Raw genomic sequence first — 14604 nt, 5'->3', positions numbered from 1 at the left:
GTCCCCTCGCCCCAGCAGTGCTGAAGCAAGAGCTGCCTGTGTGGGCTCTCAGCGGGGTTGGGGGGTTTGGCCACTGACAGAGGTCAGGGCTGCTTCTGACTCGCCACCTGTGTAAGTGCTGCTAGTGGTTGCCGCCACCCCACTCAGTCGCTGCTTTGGGTCTGAGCTGCTCTGAGTCTTACAGCTGGGCCCTCTCCCCATCATGAAGCAAGAGGGACTGGAGCGGTTGCTTGGCTGAGGCTATGGGAAACCAGCAGCTGCTGGAGCAGCCCTCACTCCACCCTGCATGGGAGCAAGCTGGCATGCACACTCCTCACCGTGGAGCCCAGGCTTCCCACAGCCCTCCCGTTAGTCCATGGGCCCTCCAACCAGCCAAGGGCACTCATCTTCACTGTGTCAGACCCCAGGACCAGGGAGCCTGATCTGTGGCCAAACTGCTCACTCCCCAGGGCAGATCTCTGCTCCTGTGATCTCCCTCTTCCTCTGAGTCCCCTCCGTGGGGCACAGCTCCTGACCACATCACTTCTCTTCCTACCCTATTCCATGTGGCTCTTTCTTATAGCCCCAGTTGTACAGGAGTCTTTCTGCCAGTCTCCAGTTAGTTGTCGGTGAGAATTGTTCCACACGTAGATGTAGTTTAGATTTGTTCATGGGGGGAGGTGAGCTCCACATCTTCCTGCTCTGCCATCTTGATCTCCTCCTCAAAACTTAAGCTGAACTTTGGGTGAAGAACAAGCTGGAAGGGGCTGGTTCATCAGGCTAGGATTTGATGGCAGGACTGTGCAGAGCAGCTGTGGGGTTGGCTGGGAAAGGGAGAGCACCGGAGGGAAACACCCGGTAAACAGTAGGTGTCTACCCTGTGCTCAGGTGGCCTCCCAACAGGCCAGTTTGTGCTTTTCCCACCAACACACCCTCACACACGTGCTCCTTGCCCTGTCACGTGCTTCTGTTTTCCTCTAGGCATCCCCTCAGGGAGCAAACTGGTTTGAGTTTATAAAATGCTGAGCAGCAGCACAATTAGCACAAAAAATAGCTTTCTCGTAGTTCTATTGTCTTCAAAGAGCGGTCGGTTTGTTTTAGCACCCAAAACGCTCAATAGTCAGTAGCGGGCTGTGTTTTCATTTATTTATGTTGTTTACAGCTCCATGTGCATAAACTAGTCATGTGTTTCGTGGGCTGGACAAGACTGCAGTGAGCTGTGAGCTGGTTGGGTCAGGGTGCCCTCTGGTTTGATCAGATGTAGCGAGCACCACCACCAGGAAAAGCGGACTTAGCAACTTGTGTGTGACTCATTATAACTTTTCATTTGTTTGCCGTATTTTTATTAAAGCTTTAGTGTTTAGCTCTTTTAGGAAGGATGGCTTGGTCAGAATATTAGGGAAAAAATTAACAGTTTCAGAAAAATTCAAGGGCACAAATCAGCATTTTGGGTACATTTGAGCTTGTAATTGGGAAAGGCTGTTGCACGTCATAAAGGTTATCTGTCCCAGGTACTTGGCACTTGGGGGAAATGCCAGCCTAGCAATGGCTCTTGAATCTCTGGCATCAGCAATTTAATTCCTGTTCTAGTGATAAGCTTCTTTCTCGTATATTTTGGATTCCATAGGTCCTATGTTCTCTTGCTTTGTTTTATCTACTGTTTCATTTCATCTTAGACACGTATTTTCAAAAATACGCTAGCAGTAAGTATAGTCCTTGGGACCGACACGCCTGATAAGAAAAAAAGTCTCATTAATGGAGGAAGATGCTAATCAGTGGTGGTTTTGGCCAGCTCTCACTGGGGTAGACACCTGCAGAATCCGTAGTTGATGGAGTTAATGAGAGCCGTGTAGATCGGGGAGGTTTCCTGCCCCACAGATGTGAATAAGATTGCAAGAATCTAATTCTGGACCCCATCAGAGCCAAAACCTTGTGAGAAGGGGCCAGGGACAAGCATGTGTGCGCGTAGTGCAGGATTTTATATAACTTAAATGAGTCTGTATTTGTGAGCAGAGGAAATGTCAAGGTGAATGATACGAAGTGCTTTCTTCTTCAATTATAATTATAAGGAAATAGAAGACACACACAGATGTGACTGTGTCTTCACAGTTGAGTGTTCAGCTCTACCTGTGAAAGCATTCTGAACTTCCCTTTCCTTCTCTTGCAGGTGACATCACACAAAAAGGATATGAAAAGAAGAGATCGAAATTGATTGGAGCCTACCTGCCCCAGCCTCCGAGTACGTAAACCTTGATGAGTAGCATAAAGCATCCCATTTTAAGAGTTAACTGCAACATGCGAGAGAACAGCTGAGCACAAGTCCTCCCTCAGTCCCCAGTCTGCATGCAGATCACGCCATTGAGGTGGCACTAGGCACATCCTACTCCTTTGTGTGATTGCAGGATATTTTGTGAATTTAGAAGATACATACGTTTTTTCTATAAATGTGCCTAATAAATTTAATAGGTACTTTATTCATAGAGCTGCAGTAATATGTTTGATTACTTTAAAATGGCTACAGTCATAAAAAATATGAGGGCATTTACGGTTTAAACATGACTTTTGTCTTAGTGAGTTAAATTTATTGATGATGGTTTAAATTAATCCAAGGTTTTCGTTGACGTCGTTGGTGGGGGGTAGAGGGCCAATCTAGAAATCTAGAAAATAATGTAACATCCTGCCTGGTATTATAAAATCGTAAAGGTTGGTTGTTTTTTGAAACGTGATTGTCAACGTAGTGGATTCTTCCCCAAGTACAAATTCTGTTTAATTCCAGCGTTTTCACGTGTGCAAGTGTGTAGAATTTCTGCCCTCAAGCTGGGTTCTGTACATTTCAGGGAAAGGAAGATGATACTGGGCTGCAGTTGTAACACTCCGTTCTGATCTAAGCTCAGTTCAGCCCGAGGGCAACCTTGAGAATTTTCTGGGCATCAGGAAAGGCGTAAAGCTAACACAAGTCCTCCAGGAGGAAGGACAGCAACAGAAATAGACTCTCCAGTGTTCAGTGTTGGAACAAATGTGAAGCTCTGCTGAGCCGCTTCTGCTAGAAGAGGTTCAAGTCTGCATGTGCAGGCCCAGTGCAGGCCCACCGGCTCTCCGGGCTGTGACACAGCCTCCAGTGCTGTGGGCGCAGAAGGAGTGTCCCCACCTGTGGCTCACATTCCAGGACACTTAACTTGTGTGTTGAGTTTCTTCTGCTTTTTTAGCTTCGTTTGGTTGTGTGTGATTTCTTTCTTTTCTCGGTACTTAAGAAAGTTAACATAAAGATGGACTGGCCGCGCAGGCCTGCCTTAGCTGACGGCCTGGGTTTTCCTGCTGTCTAGTCTGTAAAAGGAAGAAGCTCTGCGCTGAGTGGATGGAAAATAAGTGTGTTGTCTAGCTGACCCCATGTGTGAGAGACTTCAGAGCACACGTGGGCAGACGACTAGATGTGGTCTCCCCGCTTTCCTCCTCTCGTACTCCAGCAGAGCTGTTGTGATGAATTCCTGTCTGCACGTGGCCTCTCCTGGTCTTGGAGGAAGGCTGGCGGGGAGACCGTAGGCCCTTTGGGTTGCTAGATTTTATTGTCCGTGCCTTACCAAACAAAAGTGAAACAGAAGCAGTTCTGCACCTTCCCAGAAGATGGCTCTGGAGCTGCGACAGTGCCAGGAACGTGGCTGACCCGTGTTGCTGAGCGCTGAGGGTGGCCCTGTGTGGCTTGGTCCCTTTGATGTTCTTTATGCTGTTCTGCATGGGGTCGGCCGCTCTGCTCGGTGCTGTAACAAATTTAAAAAAAACTAAAGTTTGAATTAATTAGTTTTTTTTCAACTTGTTACAGCAGCGAATGGAGCTGCCGTGGTCCGGTGTAGACTGCAGCACAGTGAAGGAGCCCCGAGAAGAATGCTGCAGGCTGGCAACATCGGGGTGTGTGACATCCGAGACGCCGCGGTCAGAGAGCGGGCGGCCAGCACCGCAGGAAACCGGCCACTGTTTTACTTTCGTTTCGGTGAGCGCACTTAACTGAGAGAGAGAGAGAGAGAGAGACACACACACACACACACGCACACACACCCCACGGCAGGGCACGTTTGCAATGGACTGTCCACCTAATGCCTTTCTAAACAGAAGTGAGGGCTCAGCCTTGGGGGAACATAGGAGGTCCTGTTTCTGAGCCCCTGTTCTCCATTTGAACTTGTGCGACTTATCGAGGCCACAGTGCTCCTTGGGCAAAGAGCTTGTCACAGACCCCGGACCATGATCATCCTGCTGACTCTGGGCCCAGTTTTTGAGTGTTTTCTATTAAAATATAATACTCGGTTTTTACAACCATATTTTTGCATTTGGAGCACCACTTACGAAACTTAAGAAAGAAGAATGCATGACAGATCATACAGTTCTTCCTAAAATTGTTGATATTCCGCTAAACTTTGTCTCATAGCCAGAGACCTGGGTGAAGGATGAACTCTAATGAATCCTGGCCTCTGAGATCTGCTTCAGGGAGTAAGGTCTGTAGCTCCATGGTATTCCGATCTCCAGAGGGCAGTTATGGAGTCTTGAAATTGAAAAATTGAACCAGTTAATCATAGAGTGTATTCTTAGAGGTCGTGATCCTATTCAGAGGTCAGAATTATTTTAGTGAGCAGTATTTTGAATATAAGAAGCCCAGAAAGATGAGTTCAGTGCGCCTTTTAGTACAATAAGGAATAAGCATTTATAAGCTTCAGGGTTTTACCTCAAATAAAAGGCATTGTTTGAGAATCAGGTACAGACACTAAGCTGTTATGTCACAGTTGGCCCCCAGGATCTTAGAGGAGGGAACCCAGCCGGGTCTCTCCGTTGTAGCTCTGCCCTCCTCTCCATGCCAGCCTGCTGACGGGCGTGATGCCTGTCTGTGTGGGGAAGAGCGGAGCGGTGGTAGGCGGGCGGTGGGGTTGGGCATTAGCTGCAGGGGCCCCGTCGCGATTTCTGTATGCTTCACTGCTGCACCTGTGGATGTGTGAGGCTGTGAGAGCTGCTTGGGAACACTGCTCCCTGGCCCTTGTGGCCACGCCATTCCCACTGGGAAGGAGAAGGCAGGTTCACACATGAAGCTGGGATTGGGTGACCAGATGCCCAGGTAGTTTTGCAGTTCTTATTGCTGATCTGTATTTCTGAGAAATTGCCCTGGATGAATGGTCACACGTATAAGACTGTCTCTGGGAAGCAGTAAGGAGAGCACGTGGATCTAAATCAGAGAATTCTTTCTTGACTAGGTCAGTCTTAGACATGATTCTTTTGGTGTAGGATCTTTTTTTTTTTTTTTTTTTTTGCGGTACGCGGGCCTCTCACTGTTGTGGCCTCTCCTGTTGCAGAGCACAGGCTCCGGATGCGCAGGCTCAGCGGCCATAGCTCACGGGCCTAGCTGCTCCACGGCATGTGGGATCTTCCCGGAACGGAGCACGAACCCGTGTCCCTTGCATCGGCAGGTGGACTCTCAACCACTGCGCCACCAGGGAAGCCCTGGTGTAGGATCTTTATGAGAAATACCTTGTTTTCCTTTTTAGTTACCCTTATCCTGCCATACACTTTTCTAAAAGTAGTTTGTGTTTTGATGAACTTTACTTCTTTTTTTTTTAACATTATTTTTATTTATCAGAGAAAAAGTTAAGACTTCTCTAGAGGGACTTCCATGGTGGCACAGTGGTTAAGAATCCACCTGCCAGTGCAGGGGACAAGGGTTCGAGCTCTGGCCCAGGAAAATCCCACATGCCACAGAGCAGCTAAGCCCATGCAGCACCACTACTGAGCCTGTGCTCTAGAGCCCATGCTCCACAACAAGAGAATCCACTGCAATGAGAAGCCTGCGCACCGCAACGAAGAGTAACCCCCATTCAACACAACTAGAGAAAGCCTGCGCACAGCAACGAAGACCCAATGCAGCCATAAATAAATAAATAAATTTATATATTAAAACAATTTTTTTAAAGACTTCTCTAGAAAGTATTCTAAAGATATTTCAAATATACTTTGGAGATTTGTTTGGGACACACGATTATGAATTAGGATGGCTTCCACAGCCTTCAGCAACAGCTGAGCACCCTAGTCTGAGCTCCCATGCATTACCCCATCCCAGGCAAAGTGCTGGGGAAGCAGGTTTTTTCCTGATTTTCTTCTCTGCATAGAAGTGAGTGACTGGGGAACCCAGTCAAAGATACACTGTCTTCAGGGAGCACAGTGTTGAATGCTCACCTAAAGCTGGATGAGGGAAAGTGTGCCAGAGCTAGAAAGAAAAAAGAAAATTATGTATTTAATGAAGTAAGGGGTCAGAATATATTGAAAATCATTATCAAAGAGAAAATATTATTCAGGAGAACTTATTTGGTTCTAGTTGTCTTGCAGTTTTTCATTAGTCTTTGAAACTATATATTTTTCATTAGTCTCTGAACCTGATAAAATTTGTGAAAATAGAAGATAAAGTCCACTCTCTACCACTCTCTCCAGGGGTATCTTAATCACGTGGTGTTAGCTTCTGTATGAGTCTTCACTGCTTTCATGACAAGGCCATGGTGATGTGAGGTAGTAACATTCCAACATTACCATAAATAGTGAAACTTTCCTTGACCAGATAGTCCCTCTATTCTCGTGATGCATGTGTTGGCTAGATATTACTTTCCACGTGATTGGCATCAAATGTTTCTGAGTGGTGAGTGATTTATATAGATCCAGTCTTCTCCAGGCCCATCTCGCCTTTCCTCCAACAGCAAGCGTCCTGTGCTCAGTTACAAGGACTTACTGTGACTGTATAGTTGTGAAAATCTTGGTGAATTCGGCTATCGTGACCAGAGGGCAAGTCTGTCTGTTTCCTTCCTGCTCGCTGGGGATCGGCTGTGGGATCCACGTGAACAGCCTCCTCAGAGAGGAGCCTCTCGTGGTTAGGGCGAGTTTACTGTCCACGTTTGCTCTTCTGGAGAAGGCAGACGGCCCCACCCGGAGTGCAGACTCATCTGCATCAGAAGGGCTTCACGGATAGCAGCCTGACCTCTCTTCACCTCCTCCAGCCTACATCCGATGTCACACTGCATGTGAGGCATTCTGTACGTGCTTGTGCCCTCTGCCTGTACCTGTGCATCTTTTAAAGCTCAGTGCAGTGTCACTTCGACAAGGATATCTTCCCTGATCCCTGGGGTTAGGACAGGCCATTGTGTTTTATATTCTCCAGAAAATGAAGCTTACTGGCACTGCTGTGGTTGATCGGTTCTGCTTCTTCACATTAACAACTGCTCTGCTTCTCTGGAGCCAGGTGCACAATTTGGTCTATATTTTCATCCTGCCACAGAGTTTGTCTCCCAAAATGCAGCCCTCACTTCCCTGGGTACAGCAGTGTGTTGCCTGTCTGACCTGGGTTGTAGGGACACAGAGCTGGTGCTGGGGAACTTCTTCGGCCATGCCATCTGTTCATGATGGATGGGGTGTAGCCTGCAAGGTTAAATGCCAGAAAAAGAGAAATATGAGTAGTTAAATCAGGGTGGCCTGTGACTTAGCATGAATTCTTTCCAGACTGAGTTGCTACAGGAAATGAACTTTCATGACCTAAAGGTAGATGACCTCTATCCTAGGTAAGCCCTGGTCATGATCTTGATACACAGCTTGCTACTCTCAGTTGTCTAAGAAGTATTCTTATTTTATCACACACAGCTGGTGATTATTGATGGGTTTCTTCTTCTTTTTGGTGACATGAACCAATCAGGTTCCTCCCCCAGACACCAGTAGTTAACAGGGAACAGCTGAGCCTCTACGGAAGGCGGAGCTGGGCATGGAGCAGTGAAAGTGGTGTCTACTTTGGGTCTGGCTCACATGGGTTTTTGTGGACCATCTATAAGGAAAACGCAGAAATCTGAAGCCCTGATCCTGACCATATACTCTCATTGCCTCCGAACTTACCTGCTGAGCAAAGCCAAGTGCTGGGATGTGGGGATGAGACACAGATGCACGATGGTAGGGGCTCTTGTGAAACCCTGGACTCCAGGTCCTCTGTACTTTTCCAGGCATGAGTCCCTATGAAAATTCAAACATGAATAGGAAAATGGTTAGCAAATTTATACTGATTTGTTGCAAGGCTTCATGCTAATGGAGGGTGAGGTAGACAGAGTGACAGTAATGTAAGAATCAGGCCAGCATGGTCAGGGAAATGTTACAGTGCTGACGGTGAGATTTCTGTCTATTTTGTGCTGTTCTCATTTGCGTCAGTATGAAGTGAAAGTAGTAAACTTCTCACCTGTACTACAGTTGTACTGTTTGTTTTCTGGCAAACTCCTTGATGGCACTTACGTTAGAAATAAGTGCTGTTGTGTGAAGGAAAGTATAAGTAGGTGCTAGAAGAGAATGGGACAATTCAAAAATTGTTTTTGTACAAACTTGAAATATGGAAAAATCCTTGTCAGTTTTACCAACTGCCTAAAGCATGTTTTCACTTAAGTGAGAGCCCTTTGGGTGCCCGGTGAGGTCGAGGGACCCTGAGATCCACGAATGCTGTGTGCAGGGAGCAGAGAGCCTTGAGTCATGGTGAGGGTCCTGGGAGTAGCAGTCACTCCTGTATTAATGTGTCCATGTCTGCACCCCAACACATGTGGGAACCGAGGTTCAGAGGCTGAGCGATTTGTCCCATTATGCAATTAGTAAAAATAAGACGAGAATTTGAATCAAGATGTTTGTTTTAAATCTTATATACATTTTTATGCAGGTTATCTTGTATACATCCTTCATGATTTCTTTTAAAAATATGTTGAAAACCAAGGTTTTTCAATGTATTTCCCTTACTGTCTGAATTTAGAAATACTTTTTCTAGAAGGTGTCTGTACTGCAGGTCTTCTGGCCTATAGTGCACCATTGTGTCTGGGTGAATGGACCAGCCCCGTGGGCCTTATTCTTAGGTTAATAGGAGGATTATTGTGATTTCTATTATCTAGTTTACCATAGTGTTAATGAAATACCTGCACTTATTTAATAATCTGAAATTGGTGGGTTGTTTAGGTGCCAGAACTATATTGTTAGGATTTTCTTCGGGGAACCTTTCTTTTTTTATTGAAGTAAAGTTGATTTACAATATTATGTTAGTTTGGGGGAACCTTTCTTAAACATGTGTTAGAAGTAATTGAAGTTCTAATAAAAATGGCTTATTTCTCTGCTTTCTCTCCCTTGGGCTTAAACAAAGTTTTTACATATGGAGGGAAAAAAAGCAGTTGGAGGAGTGAATAGCAATAGGACAGGGCAAAAACTTGGGAAGAGTGTTTCTGTGTGACAGGAACCTGGAGGCACGAGTGGGAGGTGACTGGCGAGGAGGGTGTGGTGGAGGGAGGTTGGCAGTCAGGGAAGCAGCTTAGGGCTCAGTTCTGTGGTCCACAGGGTGTAGAGACATGAACCAGTCAGAGCCCTGCTTGGATTGAAGAGAGAGACTGACATTCCGGGCTGTAGTGGCCCTGGTGGCAGAGAGGGTGCTGGGAGCCGCAGGTGGCGTGTGACTGTGAAGGCGCCCGGGCAGGGCTGAGCGCTAAGCCTGGTGACCTTTCTAACCTTGAGGATAAAGTGTAGGGTGGGGAAGAGAGGAGTCCCAGGGGATGGAGGTGTTTGAGGAAGTGGAGAGGTGGGGTGCCATGTGCAGAAGTGTGAGGTCCCAGGAGGATGCACGCTCAGCAGCGGGACGAGGTGTGTTTTACTCTCTCCTGTGCTGTCCTTTTGTTTCCTCTTTTCCTCTTATGCACCTCTGGTCTTCTTCCTCTGATGAGTTTTATTTACAGTCCCGTGGCAATTCTAGAGGAAACAAAAGCTCTCTGAGATTGTTGTATATGAATTGATGAGTTGTAGCACTCTGCACGAGCCTTGAAAATTTCACTTACTGGTTCAGCAGTGCTTCCTGAGACCCTCCTGTGAGCCAGGGGCAGCACTTGGCCAGAGGCAGACAGCCAGTCAGTCATTGCCTTCTCTGGGCTCTTAACCTGCCCCTGTCCCAAGCAAGGATCGATGTGTGCACACCTTCATGTCACACAACCTCAGCAGTTTTCACCTGCTCTGAGTTTGTTCCTGGGCAGCAGTCTGTAATTGTAGCAGTTTCCATCTCTCTTTATAAGAATGCTCTTGAAGAGTAGTTTTGTGGTGAGATCACAAAAATACCTCTTCATGGATTCAAAGTACCAGCTGGACTTGGTCCACGTGACCATTGATCATTGCACCTGGAGTGCAGCACTGAACAGTACGTAGCCTCCGCTTCAAGGGCCTGGCCTCTGCTTGGGCTCTGAGTGACAGCAGGTACCCAGGAGCACCAGGAAAGGATGCCCATCACAAATGGAAGGGCACTAGTGAGAGTGGCACAGACTGCTTGAGTTCAAGACCCAGTTCTGGGCCTGCATTTTCTCTCAGTGAAATGGCAGAAACTTATGTCATATGCCTATGTTAATAAGTTAGTAAATATAAAGTGCTTGCACCAGTGCTGTAAAGTGTTGGCTGTTCCTATCAGTCCTGCCTAAAGATGGGAAACTGAGGCTCAGGGTCAGATCGTGATGGCAGCAGATGGGGCTCCAGCTCCAGAGCATGGCGGTGTCCCCAGTGCATTTCCCCTCAGTTTGTGTGGGATCTGAAGCTAGTGGTGCTTAATAGATGTTTGTCAGAGAAGAGATCCAGTCTTGATCTCTGTCTCATTTTTGCCTGAGGAGAATTTTTCATCACCCTTGCGTTGCGTGTTTCTGGACAGTTACCCCACCTTCCTTGGGATGCCTCACCTTGTGTCGTAGACACACTGGTCACCTTGTGGCTTTCCTTTGAGCTAATTTTCACCCGTGCCTGAATGTGAGACCTCAGCAGTGCTGAGTACTGTAATTATGTGTTTTACTAATTATTCGTGGTTAGCCTTACCAGGAGGGAGCCCATCCCAGCAGCAGCATGTGGTCAGCTCCTCTTACTGTGGGTCATGGGCCATGGGTTATACTACCCTGGCTTCTCTTGTGGTACCAGGTCATTCTAATTTGGAGTTGCGTATGTGACTGAGGTACCTTTAAGCTACCTCAAATTTCATTTACAGTGAGGTCAGATAAAAACTAATGATTGAAATATGCACACTTACATTTTAGTCTCTTTTAATGTCCTATTGCTAGTGACCTGTTGAGGCTATTCTCCTTTTGTCTAATTTATTCATTTCTTTTTAAAACTTGGGTTGTAAACTCTATTTTTCAGCCTATGAGAGTAAATGTTCACAGTGCTTGTATGCAGACTTAGCTTTCTGAAGACAGATGTGTAGGGACTGCAACTGGTGAGAACTAACCTACAACTCTGTATAGCTGGTCTGTAAGTGCTATGACTACACTTCCCAGAGGAAGTACATGACAACCTAGGGACCTGGAAGGGGTCGAGGTTGAAATTAATTCCAAAAAGCATATTTGAAAGAACTAGATGGGTAACTACTGAGATTCAAAGCTAGATGTGTGTGTGTGTATCAGGCACTGTTTAACCTCAGCAGCTCCAAGGTGTACATTTAGCTCTGCTTCTTCCCAGAGCTGCACTATGATGTCAGTAAATGGATGAAGTATAAATCCCCAGGACAAGAGAATGGGAGAAATAGTGATGTGTTTTTAAGCTATATAAGGTAGATGATTAGAGGCACCTTATTTAGCCAAGGGAAGGAAGACAGTAGATGAAGGTGTTGACGAAACCACGGCGGGGGGTGGGGGTAGGCGTGGCATCTAGGAACAGGCGATCCACATCCTCCCCGTTCCCCCAGAGATGTTTGCTCTCTGGAGAAAGGGAACCAAGAGCCTCTGGAGTTGGGGACACCTGGCAGTACTGCACCCAGAGGCCCTGAATCAGAGCGCATTTGCTGGAGAGTGAGAATAGCTCCAGCTAAACACTGTGAACACTGTGTTTAGTTACAATACAGGAGACCGGACGTCTCTTCTTTGGGTAAATGGAACAGCCCAGGTAAAAGACCTACTGGAAGTAGATCTGGTGATGCCCCTGCCATGGGAAGAAACGCTTGCTTGCACCTCCTTCAGTGGGATTAAAGAAGAAGTTATAAAAGTTGACACAGGAGAAAAGAAAAAAATAAACAGATTTTACATAAAGATTATAGTATCAGAATGACATTTAATAATTTAACTTCTTGACAATAATTGACAGGAAAGGCAATGAATATAAATAATTTTCAAATAAATATATTTATACAAATTAAAAATTTTTTAATTTACAAATAATTTTGTTTAGAATTCTAAGGTTCAATGTGAATGTAAATACCAGCTAACTACTGTTTTCATTATGAGACTTAATAGTAGTCTTTGATTTCATAAATTCTGTGCATCTGTTTGACAAAAATACAAAGTAATTTTTTAAAAGATCTGAGAGACAATAGCTGGAGGAGACTTGGAGCTGTGAGCAGTTCAGTGACAAGGACTGTTAATTAGCAATGTTAATACTCTTGCTAGATGAAAAACCATGGAACCTAACCCAGGTCTGCAGTGCAGGTGTCTTTTGTACAGTTCTCACATACCAAACGTAATATGTAGGGCCCACAAACATTCCATTAAAAAGTGAGGTTCAGAAATCACCAGCATAGGAGGGATATTAAATCTCAGGGATGAATAGCTAACTCTCATGGAGCCATCACAGAAAACCAGGGACCAGACAGTTTTTTGCTAAAATTGCTCTTTCTGGTTTACTTTTTACTGAGCATTACTAACCCTTTTCTGAAGAAGCAACAATTAATCTTTAATACTCAGGGCTCAGAATTACTTTATTTCTGAACTGTAGTGATTACATCTTTCCCGTAGTACCTAGTTTTATCTAAATTGTGCCTCTGACTACTCTAGTTCTGAATAGTTATCAAGATTGTTAGAGTTAGATCAGCTTTTGGCCAGTATCATTGAATCATTTTTATCTGACCATGTAAACAGTTTTGGTAATTCTTCAAAGCCATATTGAAATACAACTTGTTCAGTTGTTTAGCATCAAATGGAGTCAGATTGCAGAGAGTTTGAAATTTTGAATGAACAAAGATGAAAGTTTATGCTCCATCCTAGTTACCTGGATTATATTATTAAAATATCCTTTAAGACTTATTTGCAGTTGCTTTTAATTTAATGATAAATGTAATTTAAAGAATTATTGCTTGTAGCTTACTCTGCATCACGGCACATGACATAACAGGCATTTGTGACGTGAAGGAGCCTGGACCGGTGTTTCTGAAGGCTGTAGTGTCGGGGCCCTGAGTCGTGCCCTACCCCGTATACTTCTTCCTTTCCTGTTCATTGTCCAGGATGTCCCAGCCCTCCATGCCCACTCCCCTGTGTGCTTCAGCTTGGCTGTGGGAAAGCAGAGAGTCAGAGATTTATTCTACCAAATGATTTGTTTTGCAAAATAAGTTAACTCCAGCTGCCAGTAAACCTCTCCTTACTTTTCTGTTTTCCTCATTAATGCAGGAGTGGATCAAGCGTTGCCTCCAGAGCGCCGGGCTCCAGTTACTCCTTCCTCCGCCTCTCGCTATCACCGCCGGAGGTCCTCAGGGTCACGAGATGAGCGCTATCGGTCGGGTAAGGCACCAGGTGTGGGGTCTGTAATGTGGGTGATGGTGAAATGAACGAGTGGGCACATGTCTGCAGAAGCTGTGTGAGTATGAGGCAGTGAGTTTGGATGTCCCTGTGGTTGGTCATGTGGCCCACAGATGCCATCTTATCTCAGACACAAATATACCCTCTAGGGTACACATTAAAATTCAGTAAATAATAACTCCTTTAATATTTTTAAGATAGTTTCCATTATTTAGAATTTCACAAGAACTTAAAAAGTAACCTCTCATAAGCCAAATTTTGCTTATTTCTTTTAGGTGTTACTGTTTAAAAGTTTGGTTTTACTTTTCATCATCTTGGTTGCTAGTATTTTTTCCTTCTCTTTTAACCTCAGTGATTTCTGTTTTCAAGTACAATTTTCAAAAAAGTAATAAGATTCTTAATAATTTGTATGTTCTCCGTTTATTATTTCCTTTGTGTTTTATGATGTGTATAAGAATGCTATCTTCATAATTTCGTTTTATTGCAGTCATCACCTGGGCTTGACTGGCTTAAATTTCTTTCATTAATTGAGCATCAGGAAACTTGTATTGTGATTAATGTTTTACTTTTTGAAAAAAGTTGTTTTCCCCCCAACATCTGGATTAAAGTTGCTTTTACCTGCTTCCCTAATTTTTAAAAAGAAAATTATCAGTAAGTGTTGTTGCTGGGACACCAGTTCAGGGTACATGTGGATTGCTCATGATGACAACCCAAATGATAACATTTATATATCACTTTATATTTTGCAAAGTACTTGCAAAGGCATTATCTCACTTGGTTTTTATAACAGAAAGGTGAAGTACTTATGACTGTTCCATGTTGCAGAAGAGGAAGCTGAGACTGCAAGAGGAGAAGTAGCTCAGCCAGTTCATACCAAGGTGGGTGGGTCAACCCCGTGAGCCTCTCAGCGTTGTGAATTTTTCCATTAATGGGGGCTTGCAAGATAAACCACCACCCTTCCCGCTAAGGAGCTGTGTGCCTGACTGCCTGGCCCTGCTCTCCTTTCTGGAAGGGAAGAAGGGGTAAGACAGATTTTATGGCATCAGAAATCTTCATCTGCGGAAGCAAGAAGAATGGTCTT

General features: G+C 45.1%; 1 protein-coding gene across 1 annotated transcript in view; it reads left to right on the top strand.

The window, feature by feature from the left end:
• DIP2C (disco interacting protein 2 homolog C) overlaps positions 1–14604 on the top strand; it is a 368636-nt gene that overhangs the window by 180319 nt on the left and 173713 nt on the right. The window contains exons 2-3 of the mRNA XM_065872651.1: positions 2147–2218; positions 13395–13505. Of these exons, the coding sequence (XP_065728723.1) occupies positions 2147–2218; positions 13395–13505 (183 nt within the window). The remainder of the gene's footprint in view (positions 1–2146; positions 2219–13394; positions 13506–14604) is intronic.

Source organism: Phocoena phocoena, chromosome 2, assembly GCF_963924675.1.
Source record: "Phocoena phocoena chromosome 2, mPhoPho1.1, whole genome shotgun sequence".
Lineage (NCBI taxonomy): Eukaryota > Metazoa > Chordata > Mammalia > Artiodactyla > Phocoenidae > Phocoena > Phocoena phocoena.
The sequence above is the reverse complement of the archived record's forward strand: the minus strand, read 5'-3'. Positions and strand labels throughout refer to the sequence as shown.